This window comes from Hyla sarda, chromosome 4 (genome assembly GCF_029499605.1).
Source record: "Hyla sarda isolate aHylSar1 chromosome 4, aHylSar1.hap1, whole genome shotgun sequence".
In the NCBI taxonomy this organism is placed as follows: domain Eukaryota; kingdom Metazoa; phylum Chordata; class Amphibia; order Anura; family Hylidae; genus Hyla; species Hyla sarda.
In genome coordinates, this window is record NC_079192.1 from 45,009,769 (window position 1) to 45,029,629 (window position 19,861).

General features: G+C 45.7%; 1 protein-coding gene across 4 annotated transcripts in view; it reads left to right on the forward strand.

Moving 5' to 3' along the window:
• The first annotated feature begins 4,427 nt into the window (after positions 1-4,427).
• Positions 4,428-19,861, forward strand: part of LOC130367843 (adhesion G protein-coupled receptor E3-like) — a 114,096-nt gene continuing 98,662 nt past the window's right edge. For all 4 annotated transcript variants that reach the window (XM_056570715.1, XM_056570713.1, XM_056570714.1 and 1 more), the window contains exon 1: positions 4,428-4,530. In XM_056570715.1, coding sequence (XP_056426690.1) covers positions 4,512-4,530 — 19 coding nt within the window. In that variant the 5' untranslated portion in view covers positions 4,428-4,511. The remainder of the gene's footprint in view (positions 4,531-19,861) is intronic.

Here is a 19,861-nt window from a genome sequence, read left to right on the forward strand (position 1 = left end):
TTTATTTTCTTTTTTAAATCAACTGGTGCCTTAAAGCTAAACAGATTTATAAATTACTATTAATAAAAAAAAATATTAATCCTTCCAGTACTTATTAGCTGTTGTATGCTCCAGAGGAAGTTCTTTTGAATGTCTTTTCTGTCTGACCAAAGTGCTCTCTGCTGACTCCTCTGTCCATTTTAGGAACTGTCCAGAGTAGGAGCAAATCCCCATAGCAAACCTATCCTGCTCTGGACAGTTCCTGACAGAGGTGTCAGCAGGGAACACTGTGGTCAGACTGGAAAGAGCTACATAACTTCCTCTGTAGTATACAGCAGCTGACAAGTACTGGAAAGATTAAAAATTTTAAATAGAAATTATTTACAAACCTGTTTAACTTTTTGGCATCAGGTGATTTAAAAAAAAAAAAGTTTTCCAGCGGAGTACCCCTTTTCACTATTATTTTTTTTTTTTAGTGCGTGTGTGTGTGTGGGGGGGGTCTTTTTTTTCTTTCTTTTGCGCAAACCCTCCCTTGACATAATGAATGGATCACACGATCAACCAGGGATGAAAGAAACGTCTAAAACCTACTGTCTATGAAAAGACACCACAAAAGAAGAAAAAAAATAAAATAAAAATGCAAAATGACAAGGTAATCCCCCCCCCCACCCCCACCCTTCGGCACAAAAAAAAAAAGGCAGAAAATTACTTCTCAAAAATCTAAAATGCAATAAAGACCACATTAATCCATTTATTCATATTTTTCCCTTTGGAGGTGGCGCCACCCTTGACCATAGGCTATTTCCGGTATTGCAGACATAAGTATGGTGCTGTTTCCACACTTTCTTTCCCCCCCTTGTTGCTTATACATGGCCATATTTTTTTTATAAATTTTTTTTACATTTTTTATAGTCTTTATCCCATTCTCACGTTTTTTGTGCCAAATCCGAAATGGAAGCATTCCCAGCAGAAGAACGTAGGAAATCTGGAAGTAATCCTGGAATAGGAAAGTATTTTTGTCTTCTCATTTTTGCCGGCTCGACATTTTTATGTACAGAACACAGCTCTCCAGTTGTGACAGAACTATAACCCCCAGCAAGTCCTGACAGCAGCAAAAGTGCTGGAATAATTCTATTGTAGGAAACGGGATTGGTAAAATGTAAGAGAATGCAGCCAGTCAACTCGGAAGGAACGCGTGACATCATTGAAGTGTGTGACATCATCATTGCACACTTGTTTTAGAACTTGTAGACAACGAAGCCTACTATCCATTCCGATTCTATGTCATAGATGGGGGGCTTCCATATGGACCACCCTGCCCCGATGTGATACTTCTATTAAACGGTGAACTCCCCCTATGGGCACAAGAAAGTACTACATCAGTGTTTTCCTAACAGGGTGTCTCCAACTGTTGTAAAACTACAACTCCCAGCATGCCCGGACAGCCGGAGGCTGTGAAAACGCTGTATTACACTCTCTAAGATTACCTTGCGATTAATGCTTTCTCCAACGGTAGAAGATCTTGTATATGTCTTGGAATTGGAAGACTATCTCTTCTCTGTTAACTGAATTTCGATGATTTTTTTGGGTTCTTCAGTAGGAGGGATTAACACTAAAGGGGTACTTGGGTGTGTGGATAAAGGCTTGTAAGCCCAGTGCTGGTGGCCACCTGTTTTACAGAGTTCTTTATATTTTTGTGCTTTTTCCAATAAAACATTTTTTACAATAATTTGTTACTTTGTGGTCCAATCAGCTTTTCAGGTTCATTGGAAATGTGAGATGTTCTATTACAATTTAAATTTTATGGGTCTAGCGCCTATAGTTTCCTCACAAATACCTTCTTTCTGTTGCTCACTTGGTTTGTCAATTTGTACTTTGGAGAGGGCGTGTCCTTACTCTGCATGACTCGCCTGAGTCTGCTGTGTTGTGTGGGTGTCTTCATCCAATCACTGCAGGCTGCTCTGTAACCCTTCCCCTTTTCATGCTGCAGTCTGATAGGACAGGAGTGAGCACAGAGGAGTGCTAGTCCCACCCTCACTTACTGGCCTTATTGTCAATGCCTGTGCTTCAGCTTGGACAAATGTGAGGCTGTAGCTGGACAGGATTATGTTCTCAATGGTATGGGGACCCCCTAGTGGTCTGTTTTTTTATAAGCCATGATTTCTAAAAGGAAATAGAATTTTTCTCATGAAGGATATTAGAAAGTGTAATGTTTTGCCAAGATGTACAACATATAAAAAGTTTTTGAATCTAGCAGTGCCCATTTAAAGGGGTACTCTGCCCCTAGACATCTTATCCCTATAAGATGTCTGATTGTGTGGGTCATGCTGCTGGGAACCCCTGCCATATCTCCTGCAGCACCCCTATCATTTGGTGCACGGAGCGAGCTTCGCTCCGTGCCTGAATACTGGCGATGCAGGGGCAGGAGGATGGTGACATCATGGCCCTGCCCCCTCAATGCAAGTCTATGGGAAGGGACGTGATGGCCACTACGCCCCCTCCCATAGGCTTGCATTAAGGGGGCGGGGCCTTGACATCACGATCCTTCGGCCCCTGTATCGCCAGTCATCAGGCACAGAGCGAAAAAAAAATAAAAATAAAAAAATATATATATACATTGGTATCACTATGTGCAGAATTTTCCAAACTATTAAAATAATGTTATTTTTAATAGTTTGGACAATTCTGTACATAGCGATACAAAAAATAAAGTTTAAATTGTGTTTATTTATTTTGAGCAGATCCCACAAAAAAATGAATTCTAGGCAATCAAAAAGTCCAATCTATGTCAAATTTGTACATATAAATACTATAGATCTTTGAGCAATAAATGAGTCCCCACACAGCTCACATAGCAAAATTTTTTTTTCATTAAAGGGGTACTCCGCTGCTCAGTATTTGGACGGCTGTCACGCCCCCTCCCATAGACTTGCATTGAGGGGGCGGGGCTATGATATTACAAGTTCCTGGCTCTAAGCGTCCGGAGCTTTTTGTTCCAAATGCTGAGCGGCGGAGTACCCCTTTAAGGTCAGAAAAGGGCAATTGTAAGCATTCTCATGTTTTTATTTTTTAAACCTAGTAAATCATTCAAAAAAACATATATTGAGAAATTAAGAAAACACGTCAGTTTGACCTCACTGTGAATGGTGAAAGAAGATCTCCCCTCCACCAATTTGGTTGAACATTCGCCTCTTAAGGGTACGTTCACACGTGCGTATTTTTGCCGCAGATCTGCTGCAGCTTTGTTGCTGCATATTTTGTAGCCCATTGACTTCAAGTGGCAGAAAATGCGCATGTGTGAACACACCCTACATAAAAAATGTTTGTAGTTACACAGTATCGATAAGAGTATCATTGGAAAGTACAATTAATCCCGTGAATAACAAGCCGCCATTTTGGATTAGATGCGAAAAATAAAAGTTATGGCTATGAAAAGGCGAGCAGGAAAAAATTAAAATGCTAAATAAAAAATTAGAAAATGTGTCCTTATTAATGTTAAAACAGCTGTATTTATCCGTATTGCTCTCCTACTATATAATAGTGCTAAAAGGGAATATTTAAAGGGGTACTCGGATGGAAAACATTTTTTTTATATTTTTTTTAATTTTTTAAATCAACTGGTGCCAAAAAGTTAAACAGATTTGTAAATTACTTCTATTAAAAAATCTTTACCCTTCCAGTACTTATTAGCAGCTGTATGCTACAGAGGAAATTCTTTTTTTGTCTTGTCCACAGTGCTCTCTGCTGACACCTCTGTCCGTGTCAGGAACTGTCCAGAGCAGGAGAAAATCCTCATAGCAAACCTATGCTGCTCTGGACAGTTCCTGACACGAGCATCAGGTGTCAGCAGAGAGCACTGTGGACAAGACAAAAAAGAAATTCAAAAATAAAGGAATTTCCTCTGTAGCATACAGCTGCTAATAAGTACTGAAAGGATTGAGATTTTTAAATAGAGGTAATTTACAAATCTGTTTAACTTTCTGGCACCAGTTGAGTAAAAAAAAAAATGTTTTCCACCGGAGTACCCCTTTAAGCTTCTTTTATTCGACAACGTTTTGCATAGTCCAAAAATGTTGCTGCCTGTATCTATTTATGATGATTTTGGCAATTGCCTGTAAATTCATTCCCATTCCACCGCATCTCAGCGGTGATCTATTGGATGAGATCTGGTGACTGTGGAGATCATTGGAGTCCAGTGACCTCATTGTCCTGTATGAGATGATGTCATGTGACCTCATTGTCCTGTATGAGATGATGTCATGTGACCTCATTGTCCTGTATGAGATGATGTCATGTGACCTCATTGTCCTGTATGAGATGATGTCATGTGACCTCATTGTCCTGTATGAGATGATGTCATGTGACCTCATTGTCCTGTATGTGATGATGTCATGTGACCTCATTGTCCTGTATGAGATGATGTCATGTGACCTCATTGTCCTGTATGAGATGATGTCATGTGACATCATTGTCCTGTATGAGATGATATCATGTGACATGGGGCATTATCCTGCTGGAAGTATCATCAGAAGATGGGTCCACTGTACTCAGGTAGGCTGTCATGTTTATACCATGTTTAATTGGTACTAAGGGGCTCAAAGTGTTCCAGGAAAATGTCCTCCACACCATTACACCCCCACCAGCCTGAACCACAGATTCATGCTTTTATGGGGGGATATTTATCCAAACCTGTGCAGAGGAAAAGTTGCCCAGTTGCCCATAGCAACCAATCAGATTGCTTCTTTAATTTTGCACAGGCACTTTTAAAAATGAAAGAATCAATCTAATTGGTTGCTATGGGCAACTGGGCAACTTTTCCTCTGCACAGGTTTTGATAAATCTCCCTCATGGTGTTTACGGCAAATCCTGATCATCTGAATGTCATAACTGGAATCAAGACTCATCAGACCATCTAGTCTTCCATTGTCCAATTTTGGTGACCTGTGTGAATGGTGGCCTTAGTTTCCTGTTCTTGGCTGACAGGAGTAGCACCTGGTGTGATCTTCAGCTGCTGTAGCCCATCTGCTTCAAGGTTGGATGTGTTGTACAGTCAAAGATGGTATTCTGCATACATTGGTAGTAACCACTGGTTATTTGAGTTACTGTTACCTTTCTGTTATCCCGAACCAATCTGCCCATTCTCCTTTGGCATCAACAAGGCATTTTCATCCACACAACTGGATATTTTCAGTTTTTCAGATCATTCTCTGTGTAAACCCTAGAAATGATTGTGCCTGACGGTAGAGATGGTCGATCAGCCCATCTGCCACCAACAACCATTCCACGTTCAGTCCCTAAAATCCCCTTTCTTCTCCATTCTTCTGTTCAGTTTGAACTTCAGCAAGTTGTCTTGACCACGTCTACTTGCCTAAATGCCATGTGATTGGCTGATTAGCAATTTGTGTTAAACAACTAAACAGGTGTAACTAATAAAGTGGCCGGTGAATGTATATACCCCAATATGCCACAAATTTATACTAAAAATAACCAAAAGTTGGTCTTCTAGGGATTCTCTATCATTCATAATAAACCTGCAACCATTGACTTAAAGGGGTAGTCCAGTGGTGAAAAACTTATCCCCTATCCTAAGGATAGGGGATAAGTTTGAGATCGCGGGGGGTCCGACCGCTGGGGCCCCCTGCGATCTCTCTGTACGGGGCCCCGGCTCTCCGTCGAGATAGCGGGTGTCGACCCCCGCACGAGGCGGCGGCCGACACGCCCCCTCAATACATCTCTATGGCAGAGCCGGAGATTGCCGAAGGCAGCGCTTCGGCTCTGCCATAGAGTTGTATTGAGGGGGCGTGTCGGCCGCCGCCTCGTGCGGAGGTCGACACGCCCCCTTCCAGCGAGCTGTCGGGGCTCCGTACAGGAGATCGCGGGGGGCCCCAGGGGTCGGACCCCCCGCGATCTGCAACTTATCCCCTATCCTTAGGATAGAGGATAAGTTGCTCACCACTGAATCACCACTGGACTACTCCTTTAAATAATTTATTATAATGTTCTATATAAAAGCATAAAAACCTAAAAAAAATCACATAAACAAAACTAAAACAAAAGCAAATGTCCAGAGATGGCTACAGCTAAAATGATTTATCAAAATGATGTAACCACCAACAATCACGATTTATCGGCTTACTATACAAAATGCCAAACCTAAAAATATTCAATATAAATGTTAGACGATCAGACATTACTCATTGGGGGGGATGTATCAAAACCTGTGCAAAGGAAAAGTTGCCCAGTTGCCCATAGCAACCAATCAGATCGCTTCTTTCATTTTTAACAAGCCTTCTGCAAAATGAAAGAAGCGATCTGATTGGTTGCTATGGGCAACTGGGCAACTTTTCCTCTGCACAGGTTTTCATAAATCTCCCCATTATCTGTATATAACTATAATATAAAAAGATAAACTTCGAGAGAGGAAACTCAGATTATACATTGATCTTGTGATTAATCGGAGTTTCCTCTCTTAAAATATTTATAATTTATTCATATGAATGGTCATACAGATTATCAGTGATTTATTATCTTATAACTATTATATTCATGTTGTTCTATGAAATATATTTAATTTTGGCATCTAGTCAGCTGGTGGAGCAGTGGTCTCCAACCGGCGGACCGCCAGACATTGCAAAACTACAACTCCCAGCATGCCCGGACAGCCGTTGGCTGTCCGGGCATGCTGGGAGTTGTAGTTTTGCAACATCTGGAGGTCCGTAGGTTGAAGACCACTGCGATAGAGGGTGATTATTGGTGGTTCAGCTCTAGGGCACTGTGGTATAGGGGGAGATTTATCAAAACCTGTGCAGAGGAACAGTTGCCCAGTTGCCCATAGCAACCAATCAGATCGCTTCTTTCATTTTTAACAAGGCCTCTGCAAAATGAAAGAAGCGATCTGATTGGTTGCTATGGGAAACTTTTCCTCTGCACAGGTTTTGATAAATCTCCCCCATAGTGCCTTGCATAAATTTTCACCCCCTTTTACTTTATGACTATTTTTCTACTGTTACAAACTGGAATTCAAATAAACTTGAAGGAAATCTGCAGTAAATTAACGTATCTCCGATCCACAGGATAGGGGATAAGTGTCTGATCGCGGGGGGGTGATGGACCCCCGCTATCTCCTGCACAGGCCCCGCCTCCTCTATGTATCTCTATGGGAGAGGCAGGGATGCAGCATTCGTGCCCCCCCCCCTGCCTCTACCATAGAGCTGCATTGAGGGGGGGGGGTGTCCGTCGAGCTCAGTGAGTTTAAAGCTACGCGCATTAGCTGGCGCACAGTGCGACAATGCAGGGGAGATCAATGGGGGCCCCATCGGTCAGACCCCCGCATTTAGACAGTTATCCCCTATCCTGTGGCTAGGGGATAAGTGTATTTCGCTGCAGTTGTCCTTTGAAGGGTTAGTCCGCCCTTAGACATCTTATACCCTATCCAAAAGATAGAGGATAAGGTATCTGATCTTGGGCGTCCGACCGGGAGCTGTTGTCTGTCTGTCTTTAACCCCTTAAGGACGCAGGACGTAAATGTACGTCCTGGTGCGGTGGTACTTAACGCACCAGGACGTACATTTACGTCCTAAGCATAACCGCGGGCATCGGAGCGATGCCCGTGTCATGCGCGGCTGATCCCGGCTGCTGATCGCAGCCAGGGACCCGCCGGCAATGGCCGATGCCCGCGATCTCGCGGGCGTCCGCCATTAACCCCTCAGGTGTCGGGATCAATACAGATCCCGTCATCTGCGGCAGTATGCGATTTGAATGAATGATCGGATCGCCCGCAGCGCTGCTGCGGGGATCCGATCATTCAGAACGCCGCACGGAGGTCCCCTCTCCTTCCTCCGTCCGGCTCCCGGCGTCTTCTGCTCTGGTCTGAGATCGAGCAGACCAGAGCAGGAGATGACCGATAACACTGATCTGTTCTATGTCCTATACATAGAACAGATCAGTATTAGCAATCATGGTATTGCTATGAATAGTTCCTATGGGGACTATTCAAGTGTAAAAAAAAATGTAAAAAAATGTAAAAGTAAAAGTAAAAAAAAAGTGAAAAATCCCCTCCCCCAATAAAAAAGTAAAACGTCCGTTTTTTCCTATTTTACCCCCAAAAAGCGTAAATTTTTTTTATACACATATTTGGTATCGCCGCGTGCGTAAATGTCCGAACTATTAAAATAAAATGTTAATGATCCCGTACGGTTAACGGCGTGAACGAAAAAAATAAAAAAAAAGTCCAAAATTCCTACTTTTTTAATACATTTTATTAAAAAAAAATTATTAAAAATGTATTAAGTTTTTTATATGCAAATGTGGTATCAAAAAAAAGTACAGATCATGGCGCAAAAAATGAGCCCCCATACCGCCGCTTATACGGAAAAATAAAAAAGTTATAGGTCATCAAAATAAAGGGGTTATAAACGTACTAATTTGGTTAAAAAGTTTGCGATTTTTTTTAAAGCGCAACAATAATAGAAAAGTATATAATAATGGGTATCATTTTAATCGTATTGACCCTCAGAATAAAGAACACACATCATTTTTACCATAAATTGTACGGCGTGAAAACGAAACCTTCCAAAATTAGCAAAATTGCGTTTTTCGTTTTAATTTCCCCACAAAAATAGTGTTTTTTGGTTGTGCCATACATTTTATGATATAATGAGGAGGAAAAAGTCCTTAAGGCCAAAATGGGCTGAGTCCTTAAGGGGTTAAAGGGATACTCCAGCGGAAAAAATGTTTGTTTTTTTTTGTTTTTTTTTTACAAATTAACTGGTGCCAGAAAGTTAAACATATTTGTAATCTACTTCTATTTAAAAATCTTAATCCTTCCACTACTTATCAGCTTCTGTATACTACAGAGGAAGTTGTGTAGTTCTTTCCAGTCTGACCACAGTGCTCTTTGCTGACAACTCTGTCCATGTCAGGAGAGGTTTGCTATGGGGATTTGCTTACTCTAGACATTTTCTGACATGTCAGTAGAGAGCACTGTGTTCAGACTGGAAAGAACTACATAACTTCTTATGTAGTATACAGAAGCTGATAAGTACTGGAAGGATTAAGATTTTTTTTTTTTTTACTAAAAGTTTACAAATCTGTTTAACTTTCTGGAGACAATTTAAATGACATTTTTCCCCCCCCTGAGTACCTGGTGTGATCAATTCTGATTGGCACTTAAGTGTTGCAATAACAATCCCTATAACCAATTGGCACCCCCGCAGCATGTATGTGGGGATCCAGTTTGCCCAACAGATGTCCTCTCATCTGTTCCATACCGGTCCCAGTTTGGATCTGCTGATAGAGTCTTCTGAGCCAGGATCTATCAGTAGATCACTGATAACACTGGGTAATGCAACAGCATAGCATTACTCAAGGTAAGCATCTATAGATAGCATGTAAAATGTGACAAAATTTGGTGTGAATCCAGCCTTAGTTGGCGGTATAGATAGCTGAGTAGTTGTTGTAGTAGAATACCCACCCTGGTTAATAAGGAAGATTTTGTTTGTTGTGACGCTTTTGATCTGACGGATATTCTGCTCGTGTAAATGGGATTTAAATTGATGAAAAAGATGTTTCCTGTTTTTGTGACAACATTAAACAGTAAATAATATCGTATAAAAAAAAGGTCAAATGGAAGTAAAATAAATATGAGGATGTGGTGTAACTTATGGACATCTAGGTTGGGTTGCTGATTTCCCATTTGCATGTACACTCGCTGGTGTTCAGAACACTCGAGACCCTGATCGTGATGTCATATGGAGGAACTGTGTGATGTCATCATGTCTATATGGAGGAACTGTGTGATGTCATCATGTCTATATGGAGGAACTGTGTGATGTCATCATGTCCATATGGAGGAACTGTGTGATGTCATCATGTCTATATGGAGGAACTGTGTGATGTCCTCATGTCCATATGGAGGAACTGTGTGATGTCATCATGTCCATATGGAGGAACTGTGTGATGTCCTCATGTCCATATGGAGGAACTGTGTGATGTCATCATGTCTATATGGAGGAACTGTGTGATGTCATCATGTCTATATGGAGGAACTGTGTGATGTCATCATGTCCATATGGAGGAACTGTGTGATGTCATCATGTCCATATGGAGGAACTGTGTGATGTCATCATGTCCATATGGAGGAACTGTGTGATGTCATTATGTCCATATGGAGGAACTGTGTGATGTCATCATGTCCATATGGAGGAACTGTGTGATGTCATCATGTCCATATGGAGGAACTGTGTGATGTCCTCATGTCCATATGGAGGAACTGTGTGATGTCATCATGTCTATATGGAGGGACTGTGTGATGTCATCATGTCTATATGGAGGAACTGTGTGATGTCATCATGTCCATATGGAGGAACTGTGTGATGTCATCATGTCCATATGGAGGAACTGTGTGATGTCATCATGTCCATATGGAGGAACTGTGTGATGTCATCATGTCCATATGGAGGAACTGTGTGATGTCATCATGTCCATATGGAGGAACTGTGTGATGTCATCATGTCTATATGGAGGAACTGTGTGATGTCATCATGTCCATATGGAGGAACTGTGTGATGTCATCATGTCTATATGGAGGAACTGTGTGATGTCATCATGTCCATATGGAGGAACTGTGTGAAATCTCTGAGGAACATTTCCAGCACCTTATGAAAAGTATGCCACATAGAATGAAGGCAAAAGGAGATCCAACCCTGTATGTGCAGGATGTTTTTTGCAACTTTTTTGCAACAGTCGCAGTTGATACATTCATTACCACTGCACAAGACTAACCCTTAACAGCTGGTGTGTACGCTCTTTTTAACCATCAAACAAAGAGACTTTATTGAATAGTAAGAAAATGCACATACAAAATATGCAAAGCATGAACCAAACCAGGTCTTTCGACCTAAAGAAAACAAAAGTAACCAGGTACAACTTGCCAGGCAATACAAAAAAGCTCATGAAAGGTAACAGCACAGTCATCATACAATTACTGGTACAATATCAGGATATTACAAAAAGTCACATATAAATATTAAGCTAGAAACCCCAAAAATCCCCCCCCCTCCACCTATTAAAGAAGCTTCCATAGATACCTAATAGACAGAAAGCAAAGTCAATATAATGAGAAGCAATGGTTTATGTTAGGGCAGTGGGGAGAAGAAAATTGAAATAGGCATAATGGCCCACATTTATCATTGTAGATGTAAGTGAAGCATTTTTTTACACCTTTTTTTTGGTGTGCTGATAATGTGTAGGGGCACCAAATATATTAAAAGGTGAAAAAGCTTTGATAGATTTTGTGCAGGTCACATTTTCTGAAATTTCTGTCTACACATACACCAAAAAGCTAAGCTAAGTCTGGGCTGGTGTAGTTTTAGAGACTTTTCAGTGGCTTTGCGCCTTTTTTTGCTCCTTTTTCCAAAAAGGGGCAATGATAAATCCCTTCCATATCATGTCTATTGCCAAAATCAGTGGATTGCAACTCAAAATCAGTGGATTGCAACTCAAAATCAGCAAAAATGTGTAAACAAAAAGGGGCAAAAAAAGGCACAAAAAACCCTGCTTGCGCCTTTTTTGCCCCTTTTTTAGACACAAAAAACAGTCTAAAGACAATGATAAATGTGGGCAATAAAACAGAAAGCAATCCAGGCACGTCTGGGGAGTACCGCATATGCCGTTCATATGGGGTCGGCTCAATCTGAATAGCATGAGGTACATGAGAAGCATAATATGACATAAGGGGGGGCGCGAGGCTCCGTAAAGGGGGGCCCGACTCACTTGCAAGCGGCGTCCCAACTCTACAGCTGGATCTTACTTACGGCCCTGGGTTGTCAGTGTGGCTGCCTGGGAGAGGCGCTTTGAACTCCGGCGTGGCGCGCTGCTACGTTCAGACGTGAGGTCACGTCACCGGGGTCAGAATTCACTGTGCCACCGAGCAGTGCGCCCGCCGCCCTGCTCTCTCTCGTACAGGCCCTGCTTGTCCTCCATGTAAAGAGCCCTTTTTGTCCTCAGTGTACAGAGCCCCGCTTGTTGTCAGTGTACAGAGCCCCGCTTGTTGTCAGTGTACAGAGCCCCGCTTGTTGTCAGTGTACAGAGCCCTGCTTGTTGTCAGTGTACAGAGCCCTGCTTGTTGTCAGTGTACAGAGCCCCGCTTGTTGTCAGTGTACAGAGCCCCGCTTGTTGTCAGTGTACAGAGCCACGCTTGTTGTCAGTGTACAGAGCCCCGCTTGTTGTCAGTGTACAGAGCCCCGCTTGTTGTCAGTGTACAGAGCCCCGCTTGTTGTCAGTGTACAGAGCTCCGCTTGTTCTCAGTGTACAGAACCCCCTTTTGTTGTCAGTGTACAGAGCCCCGCTTGTTGTCAGTGTACAGAGCCCCGCTTGTCCTCAGTGTACAGAGCCCCACTTGTCGTCAGTGTACAGAGCCCTGCTTGTTGTCAGTGTACAGAGCCCTGCTTATTGTCAGTGTCCAGAGCCCTGCTTGTCCTCAGTGTACAGAGCCCTGCTTGTCCTCAGTGTACAGAGCCCCGCTTGTCGTCAGTGTACAGAGCCCTGCTTGTCCTCAGTGTACAGAGCCCCGCTTGTTGTCAGTGTACAGAGCCACGCTTGTTGTCAGTGTACAGAGCCCCGCTTGTTGTCAGTGTACAGAGCCCCGCTTGTTGTCAGTGTACAGAGCCCCGCTTGTTGTCAGTGTACAGAGCCCTGCTTGTTGTCAGTGTACAGAGCCCTGCTTGTTGTCAGTGTACAGAGCCCCGCTTGTTGTCAGTGTACAGAGCCCCGCTTGTTGTCAGTGTACAGAGCCACGCTTGTTGTCAGTGTACAGAGCCCCGCTTGTTGTCAGTGTACAGAGCCCCGCTTGTTGTCAGTGTACAGAGCCCCGCTTGTTGTCAGTGTACAGAGCTCCGCTTGTTCTCAGTGTACAGAACCCCCTTTTGTTGTCAGTGTACAGAGCCCCGCTTGTTGTCAGTGTACAGAGCCCCGCTTGTCCTCAGTGTACAGAGCCCCACTTGTCGTCAGTGTACAGAGCCCTGCTTGTTGTCAGTGTACAGAGCCCTGCTTATTGTCAGTGTCCAGAGCCCTGCTTGTCCTCAGTGTACAGAGCCCTGCTTGTCCTCAGTGTACAGAGCCCCGCTTGTCGTCAGTGTACAGAGCCCTGCTTGTCCTCAGTGTACAGAGCCCCGCTTGTTGTCAGTGTACAGAGCCACGCTTGTTGTCAGTGTACAGAGCCCCGCTTGTTGTCAGTGTACAGAGCCCCGCTTGTTGTCAGTGTACAGAGCCCCGCTTGTTGTCAGTGTACAGAGCCCTGCTTGTTGTCAGTGTACAGAGCCCTGCTTGTTGTCAGTGTACAGAGCCCCGCTTGTTGTCAGTGTACAGAGCCCCGCTTGTTGTCAGTGTACAGAGCCACGCTTGTTGTCAGTGTACAGAGCCCCGCTTGTTGTCAGTGTACAGAGCCCCGCTTGTTGTCAGTGTACAGAGCCCCGCTTGTTGTCAGTGTACAGAGCTCCGCTTGTTGTCAGTGTACAGAACCCCCTTTTGTTGTCAGTGTACAGAGCCCCGCTTGTTGTCAGTGTACAGAGCCCCGCTTGTCCTCAGTGTACAGAGCCCCACTTGTCGTCAGTGTACAGAGCCCTGCTTGTTGTCAGTGTACAGAGCCCTGCTTATTGTCAGTGTCCAGAGCCCTGCTTGTCCTCAGTGTACAGAGCCCTGCTTGTCCTCAGTGTACAGAGCCCCGCTTGTCGTCAGTGTACAGAGCCCTGCTTGTTGTCAGTGTACAGAGCCCTGTTTGTTGTCAGTGTACAGAGCCCTGCTTGTCCTCAGTGTACAGAGCCCTGCTTGTCCTCAGTGTACAGAGCCCTGCTTGTCCTCAGTGTACAGAGCCCCGCTTGTCCTCAGTGTACAGAGCCCTGCTTGTCCTCAGTGTACAGAGCCCCGCTTGTCCTCAGTGTACAGAGCTAGAAACCCCAAAAATCCCCCCCCCCCCTCCACCTATTAAAGAAGCTTCCATAGATACCTAATAGACAGAAAGCAAAGTCAATATAATGAGAAGCAATGGTTTATGTTAGGGCAGTGGGGAGAAGAAAATTGAAATAGGCATAATGGCCCACATTTATCATTGTAGATGTAAGTGAAGCATTTTTTTACACCTTTTTTTTGGTGTGCTGATAATGTGTAGGGGCACCAAATATATTAAAAGGTGAAAAAGCTTTGATACATTTTGTGCAGGTCACATTTTCTGAAATTTCTGTCTACACATACACCAAAAAGCTAAGCTAAGTCTGGGCTGGTGTAGTTTTAGAGACTTTTCAGTGGCTTTGCGCCTTTTTTTGCTCCTTTTTCCAAAAAGGGGCAATGATAAATCCCTTCCATATCATGTCTATTGCCAAAATCAGTGGATTGCAACTCAAAATCAGTGGATTGCAACTCAAAATCAGCAAAAATGTGTAAACAAAAAGGGGCAAAAAAAGGCACAAAAAACCCTGCTTGCGCCTTTTTTGCCCCTTTTTTAGACACAAAAAACAGTCTAAAGACAATGATAAATGTGGGCAATAAAACAGAAAGCAATCCAGGCACGTCTGGGGAGTACCGCATATGCCGTTCATATGGGGTCGGCTCAATCTGAATAGCATGAGGTACATGAGAAGCATAATATGACATAAGGGGGGGCGCGAGGCTCCGTAAAGGGGGGCCCGACTCACTTGCAAGCGGCGTCCCAACTCTACAGCTGGATCTTACTTACGGCCCTGGGTTGTCAGTGTGGCTGCCTGGGAGAGGCGCTTTGAACTCCGGCGTGGCGCGCTGCTACGTTCAGACGTGAGGTCACGTCACCGGGGTCAGAATTCACTGCTCTCTCTCGTACAGGCCCTGCTTGTCCTCCATGTAAAGAGCCCTTTTTGTCCTCAGTGTACAGAGCCCCGCTTGTTGTCAGTGTACAGAGCCCCGCTTGTTGTCAGTGTACAGAGCCCCGCTTGTTGTCAGTGTACAGAGCCCTGCTTGTTGTCAGTGTACAGAGCCCTGCTTGTTGTCAGTGTACAGAGCCCCGCTTGTTGTCAGTGTACAGAGCCCCGCTTGTTGTCAGTGTACAGAGCCACGCTTGTTGTCAGTGTACAGAGCCCCGCTTGTTGTCAGTGTACAGAGCCCCGCTTGTTGTCAGTGTACAGAGCCCCGCTTGTTGTCAGTGTACAGAGCCCCGCTTGTTGTCAGTGTACAGAGCTCCGCTTGTTCTCAGCGTACAGAACCCCCTTTTGTTGTCAGTGTACAGAGCCCCGCTTGTTGTCAGTGTACAGAGCCCCGCTTGTCCTCAGTGTACAGAGCCCCACTTGTCGTCAGTGTACAGAGCCCTGCTTGTTGTCAGTGTACAGAGCCCTGCTTATTGTCAGTGTCCAGAGCCCTGCTTGTCCTCAGTGTACAGAGCCCTGCTTGTCCTCAGTGTACAGAGCCCCGCTTGTCATCAGTGTACAGAGCCCTGCTTGTCCTCAGTGTACAGAGCCCCGCTTGTTGTCAGTGTACAGAGCCACGCTTGTTGTCAGTGTACAGAGCCCCGCTTGTTGCCAGTGTACAGAGCCCCGCTTGTTGTCAGTGTACAGAGCCCCGCTTGTTGTCAGTGTACAGAGCCCTGCTTGTTGTCAGTGTACAGAGCCCTGCTTGTTGTCAGTGTACAGAGCCACGCTTGTTGTCAGTGTACAGAGCCCCGCTTGTTGTCAGTGTACAGAGCCCCGCTTGTTGTCAGTGTACAGAGCCCTGCTTGTTGTCAGTGTACAGAGCCCTGCTTGTTGTCAGTGTACAGAGCCCCGCTTGTTGTCAGTGTACAGAGCCCCGCTTGTTGTCAGTGTACAGAGCCACGCTTGTTGTCAGTGTACAGAGCCCCGCTTGTTGTCAGTGTACAGAGCCACGCTTGTTGTCAGTGTACAGAGCCCCGCTTGTTGTCAGTGTACAGAGCTCCGCTTGTTCTCAGTGTACAGAACCCCCTTTTGTTGTCAGTGTACAGAGCCCCGCTTGTTGTCAATGTACAGAGCCCCGCTTGTCCTCAGTGTACAGAGCCCCACTTGTCGTCAGTGTACAGAGCCCTGCTTGTTGTCAGTGTACAGAGCCCTGCTTATTGTCAGTGTCCAGAGCCCTGCTTGTCCTCAGTGTACAGAGCCCTGCTTGTCCTCAGTGTACAGAGCCCCGCTTGTCGTCAGTGTACAGAGCCCTGCTTGTCCTCAGTGTACAGAGCCCCGCTTGTTGTCAGTGTACAGAGCCACGCTTGTTGTCAGTGTACAGAGCCCCGCTTGTTGTCAGTGTACAGAGCCCCGCTTGTTGTCAGTGTACAGAGCCCCGCTTGTTGTCAGTGTACAGAGCCCTGCTTGTTGTCAGTGTACAGAGCCCTGCTTGTTGTCAGTGTACAGAGCCCCGCTTGTTGTCAGTGTACAGAGCCCCGCTTGTTGTCAGTGTACAGAGCCACGCTTGTTGTCAGTGTACAGAGCCCCGCTTGTTGTCAGTATACAGAGCCCCGCTTGTTGTCAGTGTACAGAGCCCCGCTTGTTGTCAGTGTACAGAGCTCCGCTTGTTGTCAGTGTACAGAACCCCCTTTTGTTGTCAGTGTACAGAGCCCCGCTTGTTGTCAGTGTACAGAGCCCCGCTTGTCCTCAGTGTACAGAGCCCCGCTTGTCGTCAGTGTACAGAGCCCTGCTTGTTGTCAGTGTACAGAGCCCTGCTTATTGTCAGTGTCCAGAGCCCTGCTTGTCCTCAGTGTACAGAGCCCTGCTTGTCCTCAGTGTACAGAGCCCCGCTTGTCGTCAGTGTACAGAGCCCTGCTTGTTGTCAGTGTACAGAGCCCTGTTTGTTGTCAGTGTACAGAGCCCTGCTTGTCCTCAGTGTACAGAGCCCTGCTTGTCCTCAGTGTACAGAGCCCTGCTTGTCCTCAGTGTACAGAGCCCCGCTTGTCCTCAGTGTACAGAGCCCTGCTTGTCCTCAGTGTACAGAGCCCCGCTTGTCCTCAGTGTACAGAGCTAGAAACCCCAAAAATCCCCCCCCTCCACCTATTAAAGAAGCTTCCATAGATACCTAATAGACAGAAAGCAAAGTCAATATAATGAGAAGCAATGGTTTATGTTAGGGCAGTGGGGAGAAGAAAATTGAAATAGGCATAATGGCCCACATTTATCATTGTAGATGTAAGTGAAGCATTTTTTTACACCTTTTTTTTGGTGTGCTGATAATGTGTAGGGGCACCAAATATATTAAAAGGTGAAAAAGCTTTGATACATTTTGTGCAGGTCACATTTTCTGAAATTTCTGTCTACACATACACCAAAAAGCTAAGCTAAGTCTGGGCTGGTGTAGTTTTAGAGACTTTTCAGTGGCTTTGCGCCTTTTTTTGCTCCTTTTTCCAAAAAGGGGCAATGATAAATCCCTTCCATATCATGTCTATTGCCAAAATCAGTGGATTGCAACTCAAAATCAGTGGATTGCAACTCAAAATCAGCAAAAATGTGTAAACAAAAAGGGGCAAAAAAAGGCGCAAAAAACCCTGCTTGCGCCTTTTTTGCCCCTTTTTTAGACACAAAAAACAGTCTAAAGACAATGATAAATGTGGGCAATAAAACAGAAAGCAATCCAGGCACGTCTGGGGAGTACCGCATATGCCGTTCATATGGGGTCGGCTCAATCTGAATAGCATGAGGTACATGAGAAGCATAATATGACATAAGGGGGGGCGCGAGGCTCCGTAAAGGGGGGCCCGACTCACTTGCAAGCGGCGTCCCAACTCTACAGCTGGATCTTACTTACGGCCCTGGGTTGTCAGTGTGGCTGCCTGGGAGAGGCGCTTTGAACTCCGGCGTGGCGCGCTGCTACGTTCAGATGTGAGGTCACGTCACCGGGGTCAGAATTCACTGCTCTCTCTCGTACAGGCCCTGCTTGTCCTCCATGTAAAGAGCCCTTTTTGTCCTCAGTGTACAGAGCCCCGCTTGTTGTCAGTGTACAGAGCCCCGCTTGTTGTCAGTGTACAGAGCCCTGCTTGTTGTCAGTGTACAGAGCCCTGCTTGTTGTCAGTGTACAGAGCCCCGCTTGTTGTCAGTGTACAGAGCCCCGCTTGTTGTCAGTGTACAGAGCCACGCTTGTTGTCAGTGTACAGAGCCCCGCTTGTTGTCAGTGTACAGAGCCCCGCTTGTTGTCAGTGTACAGAGCCCCGCTTGTTGTCAGTGTACAGAGCTCCGCTTGTTCTCAGCGTACAGAACCCCCTTTTGTTGTCAGTGTACAGAGCCCCGCTTGTTGTCAGTGTACAGAGCCCCGCTTGTTGTCAGTGTACAGAGCCCCGCTTGTTGTCAGTGTACAGAGCCCCGCTTGTTGTCAGTGTACAGAGCCACGCTTGTTGTCAGTGTACAGAGCCCCGCTTGTTGTCAGTGTACAGAGCCCCGCTTGTTGTCAGTGTACAGAGCCCCGCTTGTTGTCAGTGTACAGAGCTCCGCTTGTTCTCAGCGTACAGAACCCCCTTTTGTTGTCAGTGTACAGAGCCCCGCTTGTTGTCAGTGTACAGAGCCCCGCTTGTCCTCAGTGTACAGAGCCCCACTTGTCGTCAGTGTACAGAGCCCTGCTTGTTGTCAGTGTACAGAGCCCTGCTTATTGTCAGTGTCCAGAGCCCTGCTTGTCCTCAGTGTACAGAGCCCTGCTTGTCCTCAGTGTACAGAGCCCCGCTTGTCGTCAGTGTACAGAGCCCTGCTTGTCCTCAGTGTACAGAGCCCCGCTTGTTGTCAGTGTACAGAGCCACGCTTGTTGTCAGTGTACAGAGCCCCGCTTGTTGTCAGTGTACAGAGCCCCGCTTGTTGTCATTGTACAGAGCCCCGCTTGTTGTCAGTGTACAGAGCCCTGCTTGTTGTCAGTGTACAGAGCCCTGCTTGTTGTCAGTGTACAGAGCCACGCTTGTTGTCAGTGTACAGAGCCCCGCTTGTTGTCAGTGTACAGAGCCACGCTTGTTGTCAGTGTACAGAGCCCCGCTTGTTGTCAGTGTACAGAGCCCCGCTTGTTGTCAGTGTACAGAGCCCCGCTTGTTGTCAGTGTACAGAGCTCCGCTTGTTGTCAGTGTACAGAACCCCCTTTTGTTGTCAGTGTACAGAGCCCCGCTTGTTGTCAGTGTACAGAGCCCCGCTTGTCCTCAGTGTACAGAGCCCCACTTGTCGTCAGTGTACAGAGCCCTGCTTGTTGTCAGTGTACAGAGCCCTGCTTATTGTCAGTGTCCAGAGCCCTGCTTGTCCTCAGTGTACAGAGCCCTGCTTGTCCTCAGTGTACAGAGCCCCGCTTGTCGTCAGTGTACAGAGCCCTGCTTGTTGTCAGTGTACAGAGCCCTGCTTGTTGTCAGTGTACAGAGCCCTGCTTGTCCTCAGTGTACAGAGCCCTGCTTGTCCTCAGTGTACAGAGCCCTGCTTGTCCTCAGTGTACAGAGCCCCGCTTGTCCTCAGTGTACAGAGCCCTGCTTGTCCTCAGTGTACAGAGCCCCGCTTGTCCTCAGTGTACAGAGCCCCGCTTGTCGTCAGTGTACAGAGCCCCGCTTGTCGTTAGTGTACAGAGCCCCGCTTGTCGTCAGTGTACAGAGCCCTGCTTGTTGTCAGTGTACAGAGCCCTGCTTGTTCTCAGTGTACAGAGCCCTGCTTGTTGTCAGTGTACAGAGCCTCATATACATTAATAAGGATACAGTGTTATGCAGAGGTGTACTTTTAACAATTTTATAAACAAATGATACTATTTACAGTGGTGTGGGGGGCGCGAAATGTTTTCTTCTTCCTAGGGGGAGCATGACAGAAAATAATTGAGAAGCACTGCCTTACAGGAATATCCTGACGAGATATCAATGTCTCTAATGAGATTAGGGCCCGTCCACTCAGGAAATCGTGTAGGCAAAGTAGGTTAGGCCTCT